General features: G+C 40.9%; 1 protein-coding gene across 2 annotated transcripts in view; it reads right to left on the reverse strand.

Annotated features, from left to right (window-relative positions):
- The window catches only part of etv6 (ETS variant transcription factor 6), a 30,791-nt gene extending 15,170 nt beyond the window's left edge, over nucleotides 1-15,621 (reverse strand). Inside the window, exons 1-2 of one of the 2 annotated variants that reach the window (XM_044108017.1) lie at nucleotides 15,123-15,621; nucleotides 10,619-10,748 (exon numbers count right to left, since the gene is read on the reverse strand). In XM_044108017.1, coding sequence (XP_043963952.1) covers nucleotides 10,619-10,748; nucleotides 15,123-15,158 — 166 coding nt within the window. In that variant the 5' untranslated portion in view covers nucleotides 15,159-15,621. The remainder of the gene's footprint in view (nucleotides 1-10,618; nucleotides 10,749-15,122) is intronic. The other variant, XM_044108018.1, reaches the window with a different exon arrangement.
- Nucleotides 15,622-17,655: the final 2,034 nt, after the last annotated feature.

Below are 17,655 nucleotides of genomic sequence, written 5' to 3' on the forward strand. Positions count from 1 at the left end.
AGAAACAAAATACCTGCTGAACCTGAATGACCGAGAAGAGACTCCTGGTTACGTCACGTTTCCACCATAGAGAAACAAGAAGTCATAGATAACTAATTCACAGTTTGCAGACAATTTGATGAAGTTAACAAAGTGCTTCAGTTACATTTGTTGTATGGAAGTTGTAATGAATGCCAGGAATCTGTCTATTTAAAATCAACTATGAATTTAAAACCCTGAACAGTAAATATTTTGGGAATCTTAACATTAAAGCCACTGATGGGGAGGAAAATGGATGGCATGGTCAGTTAACAGAGGAGGAAGAAGAGCACCTTCTGTCCTAACGTGCATTCAGCACATTCACACACTATTTGGAGCTGGTGAATTTGCTCTGTCTGTTTTCTGTTACCAACTCTGAACCAGATTTGTTGCATGTTGCAGGAACAAAAATCAATTTCAAGACTTCCGTTTCATCAGGCTCCCTGCTGAACACATCTCAGATTAAAGAGGTTCATGAATCTGTATACATATCTGTGTGGCTGTGTGTGTTGTGTTTACTCTGGGAGGAGGAAGAAAAAAAAACCCTCAAGCACGACAGCAGCAGGATCCCAAACCCTCGACTAAACCGTGGGCTCCTAATCCTCTCTGATGACACATAATTTTCACTCTGTGGTTTCTCAGGCCCCCGCTAATGCTTGCTAACACACATACACGCACGCAGCTCTCAAGTTGCCAAGGCAACTCATAAGCGATTGGGATGAATGGAGGGAAGAGGAGGATGAGATCATCGGTATCTTGTTTCGTTGTTGCGGTACAGAAGCCGTTAACTTCCCCTCTCAGTCAGATGAGTTAATGAGGTCCGTTCTACCCCGCAAGGTCCCGTCCAATCCCGTGGCACCAGTCTCACACTGCCGCTTGTTTTTGTTACCTTACAAGAAATCTTCAAGGTAAACTTCAATATTTTTAATAATTTGTCACTGAAACTAGCTCTACTATATCCTCCAATAAGAACCGGTGCTGGTCTTTAAATACATTTGTAGTTCTGCTCACTTCATAAATGAATACCTAATCTGGACTAATCAGACTATAGTTTCTTCCTGTCACTGTGATGCTTCTTACTCCTGTTGACAGCTGAATATTTTGAAGTAAGAAACTGGTTTTTTGGGGGGGTTTTTTACCCCAAGTCGTGGCAGCAATATCTTTTTTTTTCCCTGCCTTGTCACCAGACGGGTTCTGTAGGATCGGCTACAAAAAGATTACGTTTAAATTCGCATTCCTTTGTCGCTGTTCTGGTGCCGTATATAGTACATATTGAACATTGTTTGTTAAGTTATGCAGGTGCATCATATTGTTCAGGGTTCCATTTCCTTTTCTAACATGTGAAACTGGAACTAAATCACAGATTAACGGGATGTGAAAGTCAGATCAGATATTATTTTCCAACCCCAGACTCCAGGTCTTGATAAACACACACATAGCCGATACATATCCATCTCAGACGGATAATTTCTCCTTATCCTGACCTGGATGAATAATAGCCAAACTGAGAAAACTCAAAGTTACTTAGTCACACGCCTCTTGAGTAAATATTACTCCATTTCTCGCAGCCCAGAAGTAGGCGGACATAAGTTTTACTGTCTCCATTGAGAAAAGGTTTTTCTTTTTTCAGACAGAGAAGGAGGGAGAAAGGAGGTGACCCAGTAACACCCTGACTCAGGAACATGAGGGGATGAGAGTTGCACATTTCCTAACTTAGCTGTCATGTACTTAGCATTCGTCTTCCCTTGCTTTGTGTGCACTAATTCCCTGTCAGGTGGGTGTGGCAGGGAAAACTCCCCGTCCACACACACACACACACACACACACACACACACTTTTACTTTTCAGTCAAAAGTACCCGCGCCCTCACCTCAACCCTCCCATACATCCTGTGTTTCCTCCACCAGCATGCACGTGCTTGTCCCCGTCCGGCTAAACTGGACTCCATCCAGTCAAAACAAACATAAAGCAGCTCATCAATCACACTGAACTTTTATGGCCAGGAAGTGGCGCGACCTGTTTTTGATAGTAAGCTGTTGAGAGTGGGAGCAAGCCGACTCTTGTACGGTTGGTTCCTGAATCCAGCGCCAACTGCCACTCTTCTTTTTTCTTCGGAAGCCTTTTTTTTTTTCCTCTTCCCCTTAATTTTTTTTTTTTTTTTTAATGCAGCAACTTCAAAGGAGGCTGGTAACCAAAGGTTTTCTTGAAGCCACCAGCACACCTGTGCACAGGTCATTTGATACTGCTCCTCAGGTGAACAATGGGCAGTTAGTATTTAAAGTAGGGTAACGCTTTCATTGATTTTATCTAATGCAAATATGCATTTAGGCATAAAATAAAACCTGCTGTTGACAAAACATCAATACAGTTTGTATCAAATGTAACAATTTAACTAATATGGAAATGATTTTGGATGCATATTGGTGATATTAAGCAAGGGTTTCTTGGAAAGAACCGCTTGGTTTTATCTCCTGTTCCTCAAAGTAGCGATCTATTGGGCAGCAAATTTGTAACATTTGTTACATTTTCAGCTGGCATGGTTCACTTTCACACTGAACTGCATCAAATGAATCTAACTCTTTGAAAGGTCCTGTTCCCCTGCTCGCTTGTGGTGGTGCTGCACCGAAAACTCTGAAGAAGACACTGAACGCAACTTCCTTCTTCACAAAATCTAAACAAATATGAAGTGGCGTCAAGATTTTAGCAGTTGTAGGATTTCTCTTTTGTCTTTGCAAAAGGCAATGAGTCTTTTCTCCCGCTAGCAAGAGACTTGTGTGTTTGAGTTTGGTTGTATTTACCCAGAATGCCCTGCGTTATAGTCCGCTTCCTGCTTTTGGAGCGGTCTTCGGTCCACTTGATGTTAACTCAGGTATTCGAATTGCTTCAGTATTCACTTCAACCAAACAGAGACGTAGATTTTAAGGCGGACCAGAGATCGCTATTTTTGTTCCACATCAGAGTTCGCTTGCGCATTCACACTTCCCCAAACAAACCGAACTTTACAGCCAAACAAACTAAAGTATAATAAAAACTAACCAAACAGGGCTGGTGTGAATGCACCCTATACCTGCTTTTCTGTAAGGACATATTTTCTTTCTAGGTATGTTTTGTTTTTGTTGGGGGTTTTTTTTGGTGGAAAGGTTTCATAAAATGCCAGAAGCGTGAACTTATCTTGTTGTAATCCTGTAAACAAAGCACTGAAAGTCAAAGAAATTTCGCCAAGCAAAGTGCAATCTTAATGAAATCAAAAAGGAATGTTTCCTGTAACTCCTTTAAAGGTTACAAATCGTTTAACCATCTTCTCTTTCGTGTCCCAGAAGCAAACTGCATTGTGATTTTGGACTGAGTGGCAGTGCTAGTCTTCAGCTGTACATTATTGTCAAACTTTAGGTAAGTTGCAAGTTCTATCAGGTTGCTACGTTAATTCCACATAAAGTTACATTTGATGTTTTCTGCTTTAAAAGCTGCAGTAGCCTATGCCAGGACTAGCCATGCGTCGCTTACTGGTACAACGGCGCACCAAAGGTTTCTAAAATGTTTGTTCGCACACTGATGGTTTATATTCAACCGGATCCGTATGCTGTTTGCAGTACACCAACTTGATAAGTATTTGTTAAAGCTGTCTGTCACTAAGACCTGACATGTACGTAGCTACATTAGTGAGAAATATAGTCTCCATTTATCGTGAAGACTTTAAGTCAGAGCAAATTCCATGAACAGAAATCATTCTATGCTAAGGCTGGGAAAATATGGCAGAGGTAAATGATGTATTGGGGTTTTTTGACAGTATATTCGCAATATAAATGTACAATATAATTTATCATGAAGCACATATTTAAGACCTGAATTGAGCCCAAACTGGTTTTTCTATATGATTATTTTATGTGTTATTAACATCAGTAGTACGTAGTAGTTGAGGTAGTCATGGTAAACAAACACACAATGCCTTCTGTGTTAGATTACATTAGATTCCTGACTAAATTGTAAAATATTTGCAGATCCCCCTATTAGCAGATTTTTCTATTGAACGCATTCCTGTATTATTTTTATGTTATTTTAACAGTGTTCATATACTATAATATACATTATATAATATCATATATATATATATATATATATATAATGTAACTAATTATATATATTAGCATAATATGTAATAATATTCAACCTCACTCCCCATTTTGCTCCTCCTCTTGTCTTACTTTCCACTTTTGATGTTGCTATCTGGTTTTCTCTTCCGAGAATCAACTAAAGCCCTGGTTTCTGTTCGCACCAGCACAGGCATGCCCAGCGCTCTTGAATGATCATGCAAACTTTGTTAAATTGCATTTATGAACAGAAAACATTTTCAGTTTGGACCCTGAAGCAGGTCCAACTAAAAGGTTCCTGCCAAGCCGAACTGTGGGAAAACCAGTCTGATGAGGAAATGAAGGCCGAGACGCTGAACGTCACTTTTTAGGCTGGTTTTGATAGTTTCGACTCTTCAAAGTGTCAAAATCTTTTCTTTTTTTTTTCTTTTCTTTTTTTTTGGGGTGATGGAAATGTCCTTGAAGTCTTTTGCTGCACAAATGACTGGGTGGTCTGTTCATCTCGTCTTTTTCCTCAATCCAAACAAACAAAAACACACTGCTTCCGATGTGGCAGGGAAGAGCCGCAAGATCCAGAGTGTCTGGGAAGCATATGGAAGGAATTCTATGAAACGACGTTTAACAACAGGAAGACAACTTCCAGTTATTGCAGTTTTAGTTGCATTTCCTATAAAAGCGTAAAAATCACCGCACCATAGATGCTTGCGTGCGTAGCTGTGTGTACGTGTGTATGTGTGAGTGTGTGTGTGAGTGTGTGCTTTGTGATGTTATGAGAACAGCAAGCCCACCACCCCCACGTCAGAAGCGCCATGTGGAGTGTGTCGCGAACAGGAAGAGAAGGGGGCTGCGCTCAGCTTCGTTAGCCTGTGTGAGAACAGTTTCCCTTTCACAGGAGAAAAAAAAAAGAAGTTACAATACACACACACACACACAGACGCGCGCACTCAGATTAACACACATGCACATAACAACAACAACATTTATTCAGGAAGCAACGTCTGCCCACTCAGGAAATTCCTGAGGACAGAGCTGCTTCCAGGGGCCGGAAATTTCCCCCTCAGAAAGACCCAACAAACACGACACACACACACATGCACACACACACACACACTTCTTTTACACCAGCTCCCCCACAGTAAAACGGCTAATAGACCATAAAGAAACAGCGGCCAAAGGAAGCTGAGGAGGTGGTGGGGCATGCATACAGTCTACACCTACACTACCTCTGGCAAGCTTTCCACAAAGACACAAGATTCACTCACACTCATCCACCCACGCACACAAGCATGCACAGTGCAAACCCAGCTGTGAGATCACACACACACACACACACACAAAACCAAGGAAACTAGTCTTGTTTCCATGGACATAGATTTTTATTTTTTTTTTTAAACCATCCTGGAAGATTTTTTTCCTTCCGACAGCCGCTGCTCTTTTTGCATTCTGTGTTTATTGTGCATCGGGAGCATCACTCAGTGACGCAGGTCTTTAAATAATTCATATACTTCTGTGTTGTTGTTTTTTTAACTAAATGCTACTCAATGTTCATGGCCCATGACGCCGCATTGACCAACAAACCCAGTTCATGACCCAATTAGAACCAGACAAATTCAGCTGATCAGAGTTTGTGTGAGGAATCTCTTAAGAAGCCAAGTTATATTACGTAGGACAAATTGTTCCTTCGGTAGTCAGTTCAATATTACTTGCCTTAAGGTTTCTAGTACGGGTGGGAATCTTTTGCTATCTCACAATTCGATTCTGAATTTTGGGCTTAAGATTTGAGTCAGTCAGTTAATCGGATTGATTTCTGCTTTCATCTATAGGTGTCCAAAGGATCCTCATCATCTATTTCAGTGTGCTTTAGGAGGTTGAATGACAAATGAACACATTAAAATATCTTTTTCACATTTATTAAGTTTTAAATATGTACAATATGTCTAAAAAATGACCAATACCAATATTAATGCAGATTCCTTTGTAGATTTTGATATCCATCTCATCACACAATATGAAAAGTCAATTTTCCATTCCTGGCTTTTTCAGTTTCCCTGTCTGCACTGCCAGGCTGCACATTGCTGCTCAGCTGGCTGAAGGAAGGCTACTACTTTATTGTCCTGGTTACAGCAAAGATAAACTTGGCTGCATGGAAATAATTCCAGTCACAAAAAGATGGTCAGTCAATAAATGTTATGGATAATGAGAATATGCCTGTGATTATCAGTATTAACAACATCCACAAAGAATTTTAATTGATACGAGTCACAACATTTAATTTCCCTTTTGGCATCAATAAAGAGCTTCTGAATGTGAATTATTTCAGGAGCAGAAAAAATAATACTGGGGATTCTTTTTCAAATTAAAGCAATCTAAGCATTTTGTCTGCAACTTTTCTGCAGGTACTGTGATTATGAGGACAGGTCATTGTTATCCAAGGCAATTCTGCTCAATTCTCATATCCCTTCACTGCTCCATCTGGGATTTCTTCCATTGAACTGGATTTTCTCCAGTTAAGTTTCAACCGGGTCAATCAGCAAACAGTTGTGAACGATGACGTTGATTTTCTGCACCGTTTTAGAATTGTAGTCTGCCTGTAGTTTTAATAAAGGCAGCTGAGCTGGCTCACTGCATACACTGTGGCGACTGGGCTTCAACAGAGGCTACATTTCTCAATAGCTGAAGGTGCAGGCCTTCTGCACAAAGTAAAGCGCAGAACCAGGGTCTGGTTTTTACCAGGCTAGTGACTCAGCAGTGGCCCGAATTTACCGTAGGCAAGTCTAAAACGTCAATACTGGCTGAAAATATTGATTTTTAGGTTTGACGTTGTTACTAGGACAATAATCCAACCTTGGTTAGGTAGGATGGGATGTCATTTTGAAATCTCTTTCTTAGAAACTTTCTTAGATAAAAATATGTCATGATTAATTCATAAACTAAAGAAGTGAATGCACTGCATCCTTGATCATCTATACTGTGGTCATTTTTTTTTAAATTAGTTTGTTAGAGAAGGAGAGTCTTTCTGAATACACCTTTGCAGCGTTCCAGAGAAGTGTGACTGAGAGGGTTAAAAATGAAGCCTGGTAGCATTCTTCAGTGTGAGGAGCAGGCTGCAACTCTCTCCGATCTAATCCACTTCCTCCCCAGGAAATGGAGAAGGCGGATTTCTGCCCACACTGCAATTTCCTCCCTCATTCTTTTTCTTTCTGTCTTTTTTTTTTCACCCCACTCCCCTCCTCCTTCTCATCTTCTGTTTTTTTTTTTCTTTTCTTTCCCTCCGCCCCAGTCTCCCCTCAGGATATTCTCTCACTCAGAGTGTGGGGGGTTAATGGGCAGCTTGTTTTCCAGCATGTGCTGTTCGCACAGAAAACTGGAGAAAGGACAAGCAGAGGTGTTTCTGGATCGGCCACGGCCGGGACAAGTCGCCTTCTGTTCGAGCGAGGAGAAGGGATCCCCCGCCAGCAGAAGCCTCAAACCGAACAATGAAAGAAGGGACGTTTTTCCGGCCTGGAGACGGAGTGCGGCACGGGTCTGCACGCCAAGAGCTTTTTTTTTTATTTGACACATGACTGAAAAACAAAGTGGAACTTCCACATGTCTGCGGATGTGAGCTGACCCGACGGCTCGCGCGGCAGGAAGCCCAAGCGGACCTGTTGAGGGTTCTTCCTTTTTCTGCAACAATGCAAAAGAGGAAGTGCGCGGAGGGAGTTTCCTGTTCGTCTCATCCAGCTACAGCCAGTCTAACGCCACGCAAGAAAGCCCTGAACTTCACACTTGTGAGAAAAAAATAAATAAACACGCGGGTTAAACATTGACAGGTGCACCAATCCGGCGGGTCTGGGTTACTCTTTGAACGGCTGGATTATCTGCTGGCCCCACTCCAGCCTCGCCTCCCATTTGATTGGGTGAGAGATGATGAATGACCATAAGCAGCCAAAACCGAGCTGCAAAATAAACATTCTGCCATTGTAAAAGTTCAATGCACCCAATTACGGAACATTTCAAAGCTGCAGTTGGTATTTATTGGTTCTGGCCGAAGAGTAAGCGGTCACTCCCTTCTAGGTGTTCACGGGGACCAGTAGGGACAAAGTTTCTCTCCGCAGTTCACACCAATTTAGGCTCCCAGTAAAACGTCAAACAATGGATGATCCGAAAATCAAAGGAGCTCTCCAGTAAACGAACAAACTGACTGTCTGTGCCACATCAAAACACACGTTTTCACAAAGCTTTCTTATGTTTATTGTTCCCAAAAAAAAGTCACTGGTATACACAGCAACGCTTCGAGAAATGCCTTTATCTCCACAAGGAGGACAAGATCCTTCAGTAACAATGCATGGCCTGATTATGACATAACATTATGACAGAAATACACCAAACTCTGGTGTATAGGTGCTGGATTGTGCTAAATTTTAGTCTATACTCAATATGACAGCTGAAAACGCCAATCACTCAACTACTTTCTCTGGCAACTCATTAAAATGCCTTTAAACTGTAGGAATGGAATTGTCTTTTTATTGTGGATTTGAAACGTCAACCATTCGCCCGCTTTTTCACAAGGATCTGCTTAATTTGACTTGTTTTCTAGGGTTTTCCATGAAGTACTTGTACTTGGTACCAGCTCCCCATTTAGTATCCATCCAGTCGGGCTTCCAAGTGAGTACAGTCGAAATGAAAATTATGCAAATTGAAATTCCAAAAAATAATGGAAATGTGCCAATTTAAAAGAAAACGTAGGTCTTTTGATAAAACGTTTTTTTGAGCAAGGATTAGGTGGTCTTTCTTTGTGTTTTTCGCAAAACTGCAATGGAATCACTTTTTTTGCGTCACACGAGTCACATGGTCAACAACCGGATGTTACCACCGGCCGAACAAAACAGAAGACCTCATGTTTTTTAATGACTACTCCTATGAACAAACTAGTTCACCTCGTGTTTTAATTGTCAAATAGTGTTTGTTTGACATCTGTGGAATACCAACAATGATTTGCGCACATTTGTTTTTGTGAGACATTTTAACTTCTGTAAAGTTTAAAATGCTGACTCCAGTGGTTTTTCTGGTCTCCCTAACTAAACAATGTTTGCAAATTACGCATTTGTGCTTAAGCAATGCTTTGTTGTCTGGAGTTTTGCATCTGTAACTGGAAGTTGACTTCAAATAAGTTTCAAAAAGGCTAACAAGAAACAGTTTTGGAGACAAATTATGTTCTACTTTTCCAAGCTTCTATATTGATGGGCTTCGAGAAGCTCTGCTGGTCTTCAAAGAGGAACACTCAGCCGTTGTGAACCTGATCTATTTAGAAACAATGGAAAAATGTGAGACTGATCCAACTTCATTCTATTCCACAGCACTGCCTCTCTTCTTTCCACTTGCACCAGTCATTGTTACTGCAGTTTCTCAAACAGATGGAGTCATTTTGTCAGTACATACCACACCAATCAAGGACATCTCTAATTCGAGACTTAGAAGAAGGGGAGAAATAAAGATTTTCCGTAATGAATGGGCTGAGCTAAAACATGAAACAAAGATTAATGTGAGTACCACACGTTCTTCCGCCTCCACAAGCTGTCAGGGCCTCCTGCTCCCCTCCTCCAGCAGTGTCTTCCCTCTCTACGTCTAAATTCTACGTTCTTTCCGAGTCCTGTTTCCCACGGTTCTATATTATCTGAATGGATGCGTTTCCATTACAAGTGTGCGTAAAACTTTGTTGATATTCCACTAATGTAGGAAAAACACAATTTCGCAATTGTGGTGTTTCTATTAATTAAGAAACACGAATAAAATCGCATAGGAATAAGTCTGTTCATGCGAGTCATTACAAAAAAAAAAAAAAAAACGTGCTGCATGGTCATCCTTCCACCACTTCCTGTCGTCTTCATCTTTTCCGCCAGCTGTCATATCCAGCTGTTGATCATTTGACTTTTGTGATGTGAAAAAGTGTTTCCATAGCTTTTTTTGCAAAATACACTAATTATGGTACGGCCAAAAAGCTAACACATCCTAGAACCAAAACTTTCTCTCAAAAAAAGTGTTTGTTTTTTTTTCTAAGTTGGGATGTGTCCATTGAGCAAATTTATTTTTGTAATTCCAATTTGCGAAATGTTGCGGTCAATGGAAACGCAGGTACAGTTGCTTGTTCCGGTGCGGTTCAGGTTCAAAAGTTTGACCTCGGCTGCGATAATGGACTGACTGGAAATGATGGGTTATATTCTGTAATATTCTGAATTAATAGCGGTTTGTTCGCCTCTCCGTGACGTTGCAGTCTCCAGAAGCTCAAACTGTGTCAACAGGAGAATCCCACCCACACATATCAACTGATTCTTGTGTCTGAAAAAGAAAATAAACCGATTGAAAGGATCACTACATAGGCCAAGCGATGAAAAGCCGAAAGAGCAGGACAGATGTGCTCATCTGTCCTGTTCAGATGGCCGAGCGATCGATACGTGTGTGGGAGAGTCACCGGTCATCCGTGTGTTTTGCGAATGTGTGTGTGTGTGTGTGTGTTTTTTTTTATGACTCACGCAGGTGCGCAGGCAGCCTGGCAGGCTCGTCCTCCATTCGGCTGGCTGGCCTCGCGGCGGGAGCATGGACGGGGGAGGAAGTGGAGTTTGGCAGCAGGTTCGCGGAAGGACTGAAAGAGCTCCTCTCCTGCTATGAATAGACACAGAGACACAAAGCATGGCTCACAAAGCTCCGAGAGATGCACCGGCCCTGAACCCAAACAGCCGCCCCGCCAAGCCGCCAGCCCGCCTCTCCTCGCCGTGCTCCCACAGCAACCGCTGCAGCCAGAGGAAAATGCAGCGCTAATAAACCGCTACACTGCCCTGTCGAGTCATGAACTGGCTTTCTGGAGGCTTTAGGACACAGAATGCCACACATGCTTCAGCACGTGTGTTGCTATGCAGGACACTGAGGTTCTGCACCGTCGGGCAAGGTTGAACTTTAGACTCTTAGGAACAAACACAGTAAACTTCGATTTAACTTCAGGTTAAACACTTCCAAAAAACAAGTTCCAAATCTGGTAAAGGCCTTGCCATTTCCAGAAAATATCCGTTGAAATCGTCACAAGAAATGTCAAAAATGTTGACATTTCAGTAGTTTAAGGGTAACTTATTGCCAGGCGGCTCTTACATTGTTTGAACGAGTTAAATGTTGTGTGAAATAGCCAAACTTCAGTGTCCAACGAGGTGCACTGACGGCTTCCTAGAGCTTCTCCGGGAAGCCAAAAAAAACAGAGCAACGTTCACCTTGATTTCATATCAACTAGCAGATTAATCTTGTGATTTTGATAACATACACTCAATTTTTATTCAATTCTTCAAAGCATGATCATTTAACAACGCAGTGAGACTGAAGATGCATGGGTCAAACTTTTATCAACCAATACCAATGTTTTGGTTTTTTTTAACATTTAACATGAGCTGATTGGTATTTAACACATGCAAACTCATTTGCGTAAGCTTTGTTTTACTTTGTGCATGCTATTTGTTGAGGCATTTAAATTAGGAATGAGTAAATTAGCCGATTTGTAGGGATTGAGAGACATTGGTATTGATATTTTACATGTGTCTGCAAATTATTCACACAAAAATTGCCTGTCCACTGTTGTTGTTTTTTTCGTTTTTTTGTAGTGCATGTCTAAAAAATTCAAAATAAAATGTTTCTTACGAAGCTGGAATAACTGCAAAAATGCTATTTGATACGCTGTTGGTTACCATTTGCAAAGCAGCCAATCTATAAGGTGCGTTCACTTTCCTTGGTGCTGATTGGCTGTTCCCCCAAGAAAATAATAAAAGGAAGACTCAAGATATAATGTGAAGATGGTTTTCACTGTGCGTCTAATCCATTTTATGGCATATTTAGTGATTGAAATGACAAAATAGATCGTTATGAGCAAAGTGCAGTTTCAAAAGATTCAGGTGTAGTATTCATATTGATAATCTGCCAATATTTTGGGATTATTTCAGTCCCTGTTTTTAAAATATCACCACTGATCAGATATTTCATTGTCATGGTGGTTGCTACCAGAGTTTGCATTCTATGACTGTCACTAAGTTAAGTTTAACATTTATGAAGAAGCAGAAAGCTGGTAACTTCTTGAGAGGTTAAAGACAGATAAAGGTCTCTACTGCACAGCAGATTCTCCATATACCACCAAGGCAATTACAACACTAATTATCTTTTAATAAAAAGAGTTGGTGCACAAGTGGGGATCGTTTGGTAAGCTCAGGTCTTACCTGCATAAAATAACCTGCAGAAGATGTTTAATGTGTTGAAGCCAGGAAAACAAGTGATGTAAAATAAAATTGAAATTCGAATGTCAGACCTAGAGGAAAACTGGAGATCAGTATTTGAATTCATTTGTTCATTCACTGTGTCAGATTCAATCAAAAGAAGATGTTGATCAGGAGTGAATGGTGGTGAAAATGAATTGGATCAATTGGAAGTTTGCTGCGTCTGTATCTTTTAATGTACTCAGTCTGCGGCAGCTGATCGAGTACAGACACCCAACACAAGTTCAGACTTTAAGTGTTTTGAGCTGTGATGCATTTACTGAACAGGGTGGGAAAAATGTTCAATCTGAGCTACCAATTATCGGTCAGAGCCAGTCAAGAGAAAACTGTCTAATTTGAATAACTGGCTGTTTAATCGGTGAATCCGACTTGTGCGTTTCAGGTTATGCTAGATAAATTATTGCAGGTTTTTGAATAGTAATAGGATGTTTCCCTTCTTAGCTTTTTTCTTGTAAAACCTTAGTTATTACAATCTATCTGGCAAACAACAAACAATTTATGTTGCCTATTTATTATGTCTGTGGAATTTTTTTTTGTTGCCATTTAACAGTCCTGATTAAAAACAGAAGACCATCATTGATTAGTTTATCTTCTTTTGACTAAAGACATATTCCAGACACATTTGAAGCTTTGCCTTTGGGTTCCAGCCTCCTGTCACTGTCCAGCCGCTGACAGGCCTTACATACCAACAGCATGTACCAGGAATTTCCTGTGGAAGCCAAGCAATAATCTCTCATTCCCCTATTTCCTCCTCTTGGAAAGGAAAGGCCCAACTCGCCGCTTGTCTAAAAATTCACTTCCCCAAGTCTTCATGCGGCTACGACTGGGTCGGTTAAGACTGGGTCGTGTGATGGAGTCAAAGGGAAGGTGACCTGCGATGGAGCGGAGCCGTAGTGAGAAGGTGAACGGTGGGGGGAGGGAAGGGAAGCTGGACAGCCGTCTTCTCTCCAGCTGCCGGAGGTGGACCTTCTCAGGGACGATCAAACGCTTATCAGACTCAGTAATGAGCATCCCACACAAACAGGGCAACATCACTCGCTGTCGGTCACCGAGTAGTTCCCACTGCCTCCAGACATTTTACACTGACGACACCTTGGTTTTTCTAGCTCCACATCTCCCACTTAGGAGCGCTTTCTGGGTTTCTGGAAGACCTAAATAATGAATTTCAAATGTCCTGCCAAATGGTGTTCAGCTGATGGTGAACAGAGAGTATTAAAAGTCACAATTGATTATAAAAAAAATTCACTAATATCGGGCCTGATCTGTTGCCTTTCTCATTCTTGTTTTCTTCAGGCTTTTATAGACGAGGAAGCGCTGACACAAACGGTGCCACTTTGTAGTCAAATATGGATCTACTCAAAAATGTGCATCAAAGTTTATGCTGTTGGCCGATGAATTTATAGACTTACGAGAGAGAGAGTTCTCAGTTTTGACATGTTCAACACATAAAGAAAACAATTTTATTTTGGTTTTGTTTTTAGTATTCAACCTGCAGATGGCCGATCAGAGCACATCAAAGGAAATTCGTCTCAATCTGTTCTGCTTTTTAGTGATTCTTTTAGCACAAATGGTTATCATTATGCTTCATAAATACATCGTTCTGGCTCATTTGAAAACCAAATAAACATTTTACTGGGGATTAAGGTAGTTGTTTCATATCCCTGCTGTGTCACTTATGTAGCTAGTTATTTCTAGTAGGTACTTTATGCAGCTGCCTCAATTAGCTTGATTAGTAATTATGTTCCTGGCCATGTCATCCCCTCAAAATCAGTATTTTACTTTCTATAATGTATTGAACTTTCAAGAAAATTGCATGATAAATAAAATAAAATATATCCAGAATATCATTTGATTATTTTTTAATTACATTAGTATAAAGTCTAGAGATTGGCATAAATTGGAATAAATTGTAACCTACAAAGCAGAAATATGTTGATTTGGTGCCTGATTAGTCACAGCTCCATCAGAAATCGTTCAAAATGTGTAAATTATTTCAGGGTTTTGGCTGTCTTCAAGGGGGATTGTTTTCTGTAGTCATTAGTAGTGGTGAAAACACCATGCTTCACAAAAACAAATATGACTTTTTCCTGTGAATAAAGGGGCTATTATAAGTCAGTAAACTGGCATTTATTCTAACTCATAAAAAGGAGGTCAGACCGTTTCAGGGCAATAGGTGAAAAAATGTGTAATTTTGGGTTGCATGTTTTAACGCGTTTCAAAATGAAGTCTTGGTTAAAAATATGACCTCTGCGCGAACTTTTAAAACACTGTAACAACCATTTTTAACCTTAAACTCAAATATGATTTTTACAGTCGTTTTAATGCTATTTCAAATTAAGCTGTTGTTTTCGACATGTATTTTAAATCCCCACTTCTATGCAGGCTGCAGTCGCATTAGTTCAGGTTTTACAGCAGTGTTAGTAAAGTGTGTTCAGTCGGCTCTTACTCTGACGAAGCTCTGTTTGTGTGTTCATGTTCTCACGCGGTCCTTTCGCCCCCTTGTTTGAAATTACAACAGTTCCCGACAGTCACGACCTCTTCTTCCCCATCAATACCACCACCATCATCATGAGCGCGAGCTGAGCTGAGCCGAGCGCGTGGAGCGAGCCGCGAGCAACAGATGAGCAACAAAACAAACGCGTGCGTCCGCAGCGCGAGCTTCTTTCTCTTGCTTGCGGAAAGTGTTCCTGCTGGAGGAGAGGAGCTCGGTTAGCCCGGCGGACGGCGTTACCTTGTTCGCAGCAGCAGAGGAGGAGGATTCAGACATTATCTTCCCGACAACTTCTCTCCCTCTCCTTCCACTTTTCCGTCGTGCTTCCTCTCCCTCTCTCTGTCTCTTCTCTCTCTCTCTCTCTCTCTGCGTGTGTCGGTCACTTTCCTTCACAGAAGCCAGAACAGCTGCAGCGGCAGGAGTGGCACACCGAGCGCTCGTCTCGTCACTATGGAAGAAGTTGTTTTTCTCCTGTAAGCCCCGCTTCTTCTGCTTGTATTTTCCCCCCGTCTTCTTTATCTGCTGGCCCGGTCCATGGCGCGGCTGTTGTCGGTGTGAAAACTTCTTTTGTCTTTCGTGTGTTTTCTTTCACATGTCGGCACCGCGCTGGTTAATAATCCCTTCCTGGAAGAGAGAGAAACACCCCCCCCACCCGTCCTCCTCTCCTCTCTCTCTCTTTCTCTCTGTGTCTCTCTCTCATTGATCTGGATGTGTGTAAAACGGCGAAATGACGTGAATTCCCAGCAATGAGCCTTGCCCCCTTTTAAAGGGAAACCCGAAGCAGGAAATCGCGGCAGATCGCTTTGCAGACACACACACACACACACACACACCCCTACACACAGCGACAGGCCGAGACAGAAACACTGACAGACTGGTTTTCTATTTACTCTTTCAATCAAAGCTTTAAGCAAATGCGGTTACACAATAGGCTTAACCTCTATACTTTAATTAGACCTTGCTGAGCGAACCTAAACGGCAAAAGTATAAACAATGTGTCTGGACCTAGAGTGCATTGCAAAAGTATTAATACCTGAACTTCTCATGTTGAAATGTAACAAATTTTAAAGGGGTAGTATTATGTTAAATCGACTTTTCTGAGCTTTACATCATGTTATAATATTATTCCCTCATCAAAGACATACGTGGAGTGTTGCCTTGATTCTTTTCTTGCATGTTTGAGAAATCCTTTAATCTCCCATGGCAACCATTCTGCTGTGCAAAACGCCTGGGTGGAACTAGCTCTGCCTTAAGCTTCCTTGTCCCTACTGAAGAAAAGCACTCCCACAGCATGATGCTACCACCACCATTTTTCTTTGGGGCGCTGAGTTTTGCATGGAAGGCGAGCTTTTTTGTCATCTGACTAGAAGTCCTCCTTCCACATGCATGCCATGTCTCTGAAATGGCTTCTGGCTAACTGCAAATTCTTTCTTGTGATGCAAGTTTTCTCCTAGTCATTCTGTCATAAAGGCCAGATTAGTGGGGCCCAGTGGTGGTTGTTGCATGTATAACACCCCTGTTTCTGACATCCCACACACAAAGACACACCACAAAACATCAAGAACTATGAAATATTTATAAAACATTAATTCATGATGGAAAGATAGTTTTTAGCATTATAGTAAACCCCTGGTATTCACAGGCTGCCCCCCACACAGCTAAATATTACAAATACTTGAGATCCTCCTCTAAAAGACCTTATAACTATTTAGCTTTGATATGCACTAATATGCACAGTTGAAACCATCTTTACTCTACACTATCTGATGTTTGACCTTGAAGATACCGAAATAAAAGCTGCTCCTGCATCTATTGCTTAGCAAACACTAACCAATCGTGTGTTAAGTAGAGTTATGATTTGGTACTTTCTCAATTTCTTTTGAATATTTTATTTAATCTCTATGAAAACATCCACAAATTTGCAGGTTTTCACTAATAAATTTTTGGACTTGTGTGCCACTGAAAAATATCCAAATAGTTTTTAGTTTTTTTCTCGCTGATCAGTTTCACACCTAACAAGCAATGCAAGGGGAAGTAACCTTCATTGACATAACTTACTGTCCCTCTGACAGTATGGAGGAATAACTTCGGACCAGAACATTATATTATATAACATTATATAACTTACATTATATTTGGTAAATGGACTGGACTTTCAAAAAGCTTTTCCAATCATTTTTGACCGCTCAAAGAACTTTACAGAGTCTCATTCACCCATTCACACACCGATACGCATATCAGTAGATTTTGGGGTAAAGTGCCTGAAATGAGGCAGGAGGAAGCTGGAATCAAACCCACAACCTTCCCGTCACAAGATCTACTCTACCCACAGACCCAAGAATTTTATGATGTTGTTGTCATATATGACTTATATTAAAAAGGGGCGAGATGAAGGATGAACAAACGAATGGACTGCTGTACCCCATCATCTCCATTGGGTGTCACCACTCTGTGAATTATTTTTTTCCACAGTACTTCAGGGCAGGTCTTTTTTAATTGAATTTAATCTGTCAAATTTTATTTATTTATTTACTTTTTACTTGTATTTTTAATGCAATATGTTATTTATGGTGAGAACAGCATCATGCAGTCCAGCAGTTCAAAGAGCAACAACCACACAAAAATATTCCTAAATATTTCTTTCCAAACGTCACTTACACTATGTTGGAGAAACATAACACATTGAACAGGTTGTACGAGGTAGGACACTTTTTGACAAATTATTTACAAAAATCCAAATAGAGAACACGTAAGCAACGTTTATTCACTGCTT

The sequence above is a fragment of the Gambusia affinis genome, linkage group LG23 (assembly GCF_019740435.1).
Source record: "Gambusia affinis linkage group LG23, SWU_Gaff_1.0, whole genome shotgun sequence".
Lineage (NCBI taxonomy): Eukaryota > Metazoa > Chordata > Actinopteri > Cyprinodontiformes > Poeciliidae > Gambusia > Gambusia affinis.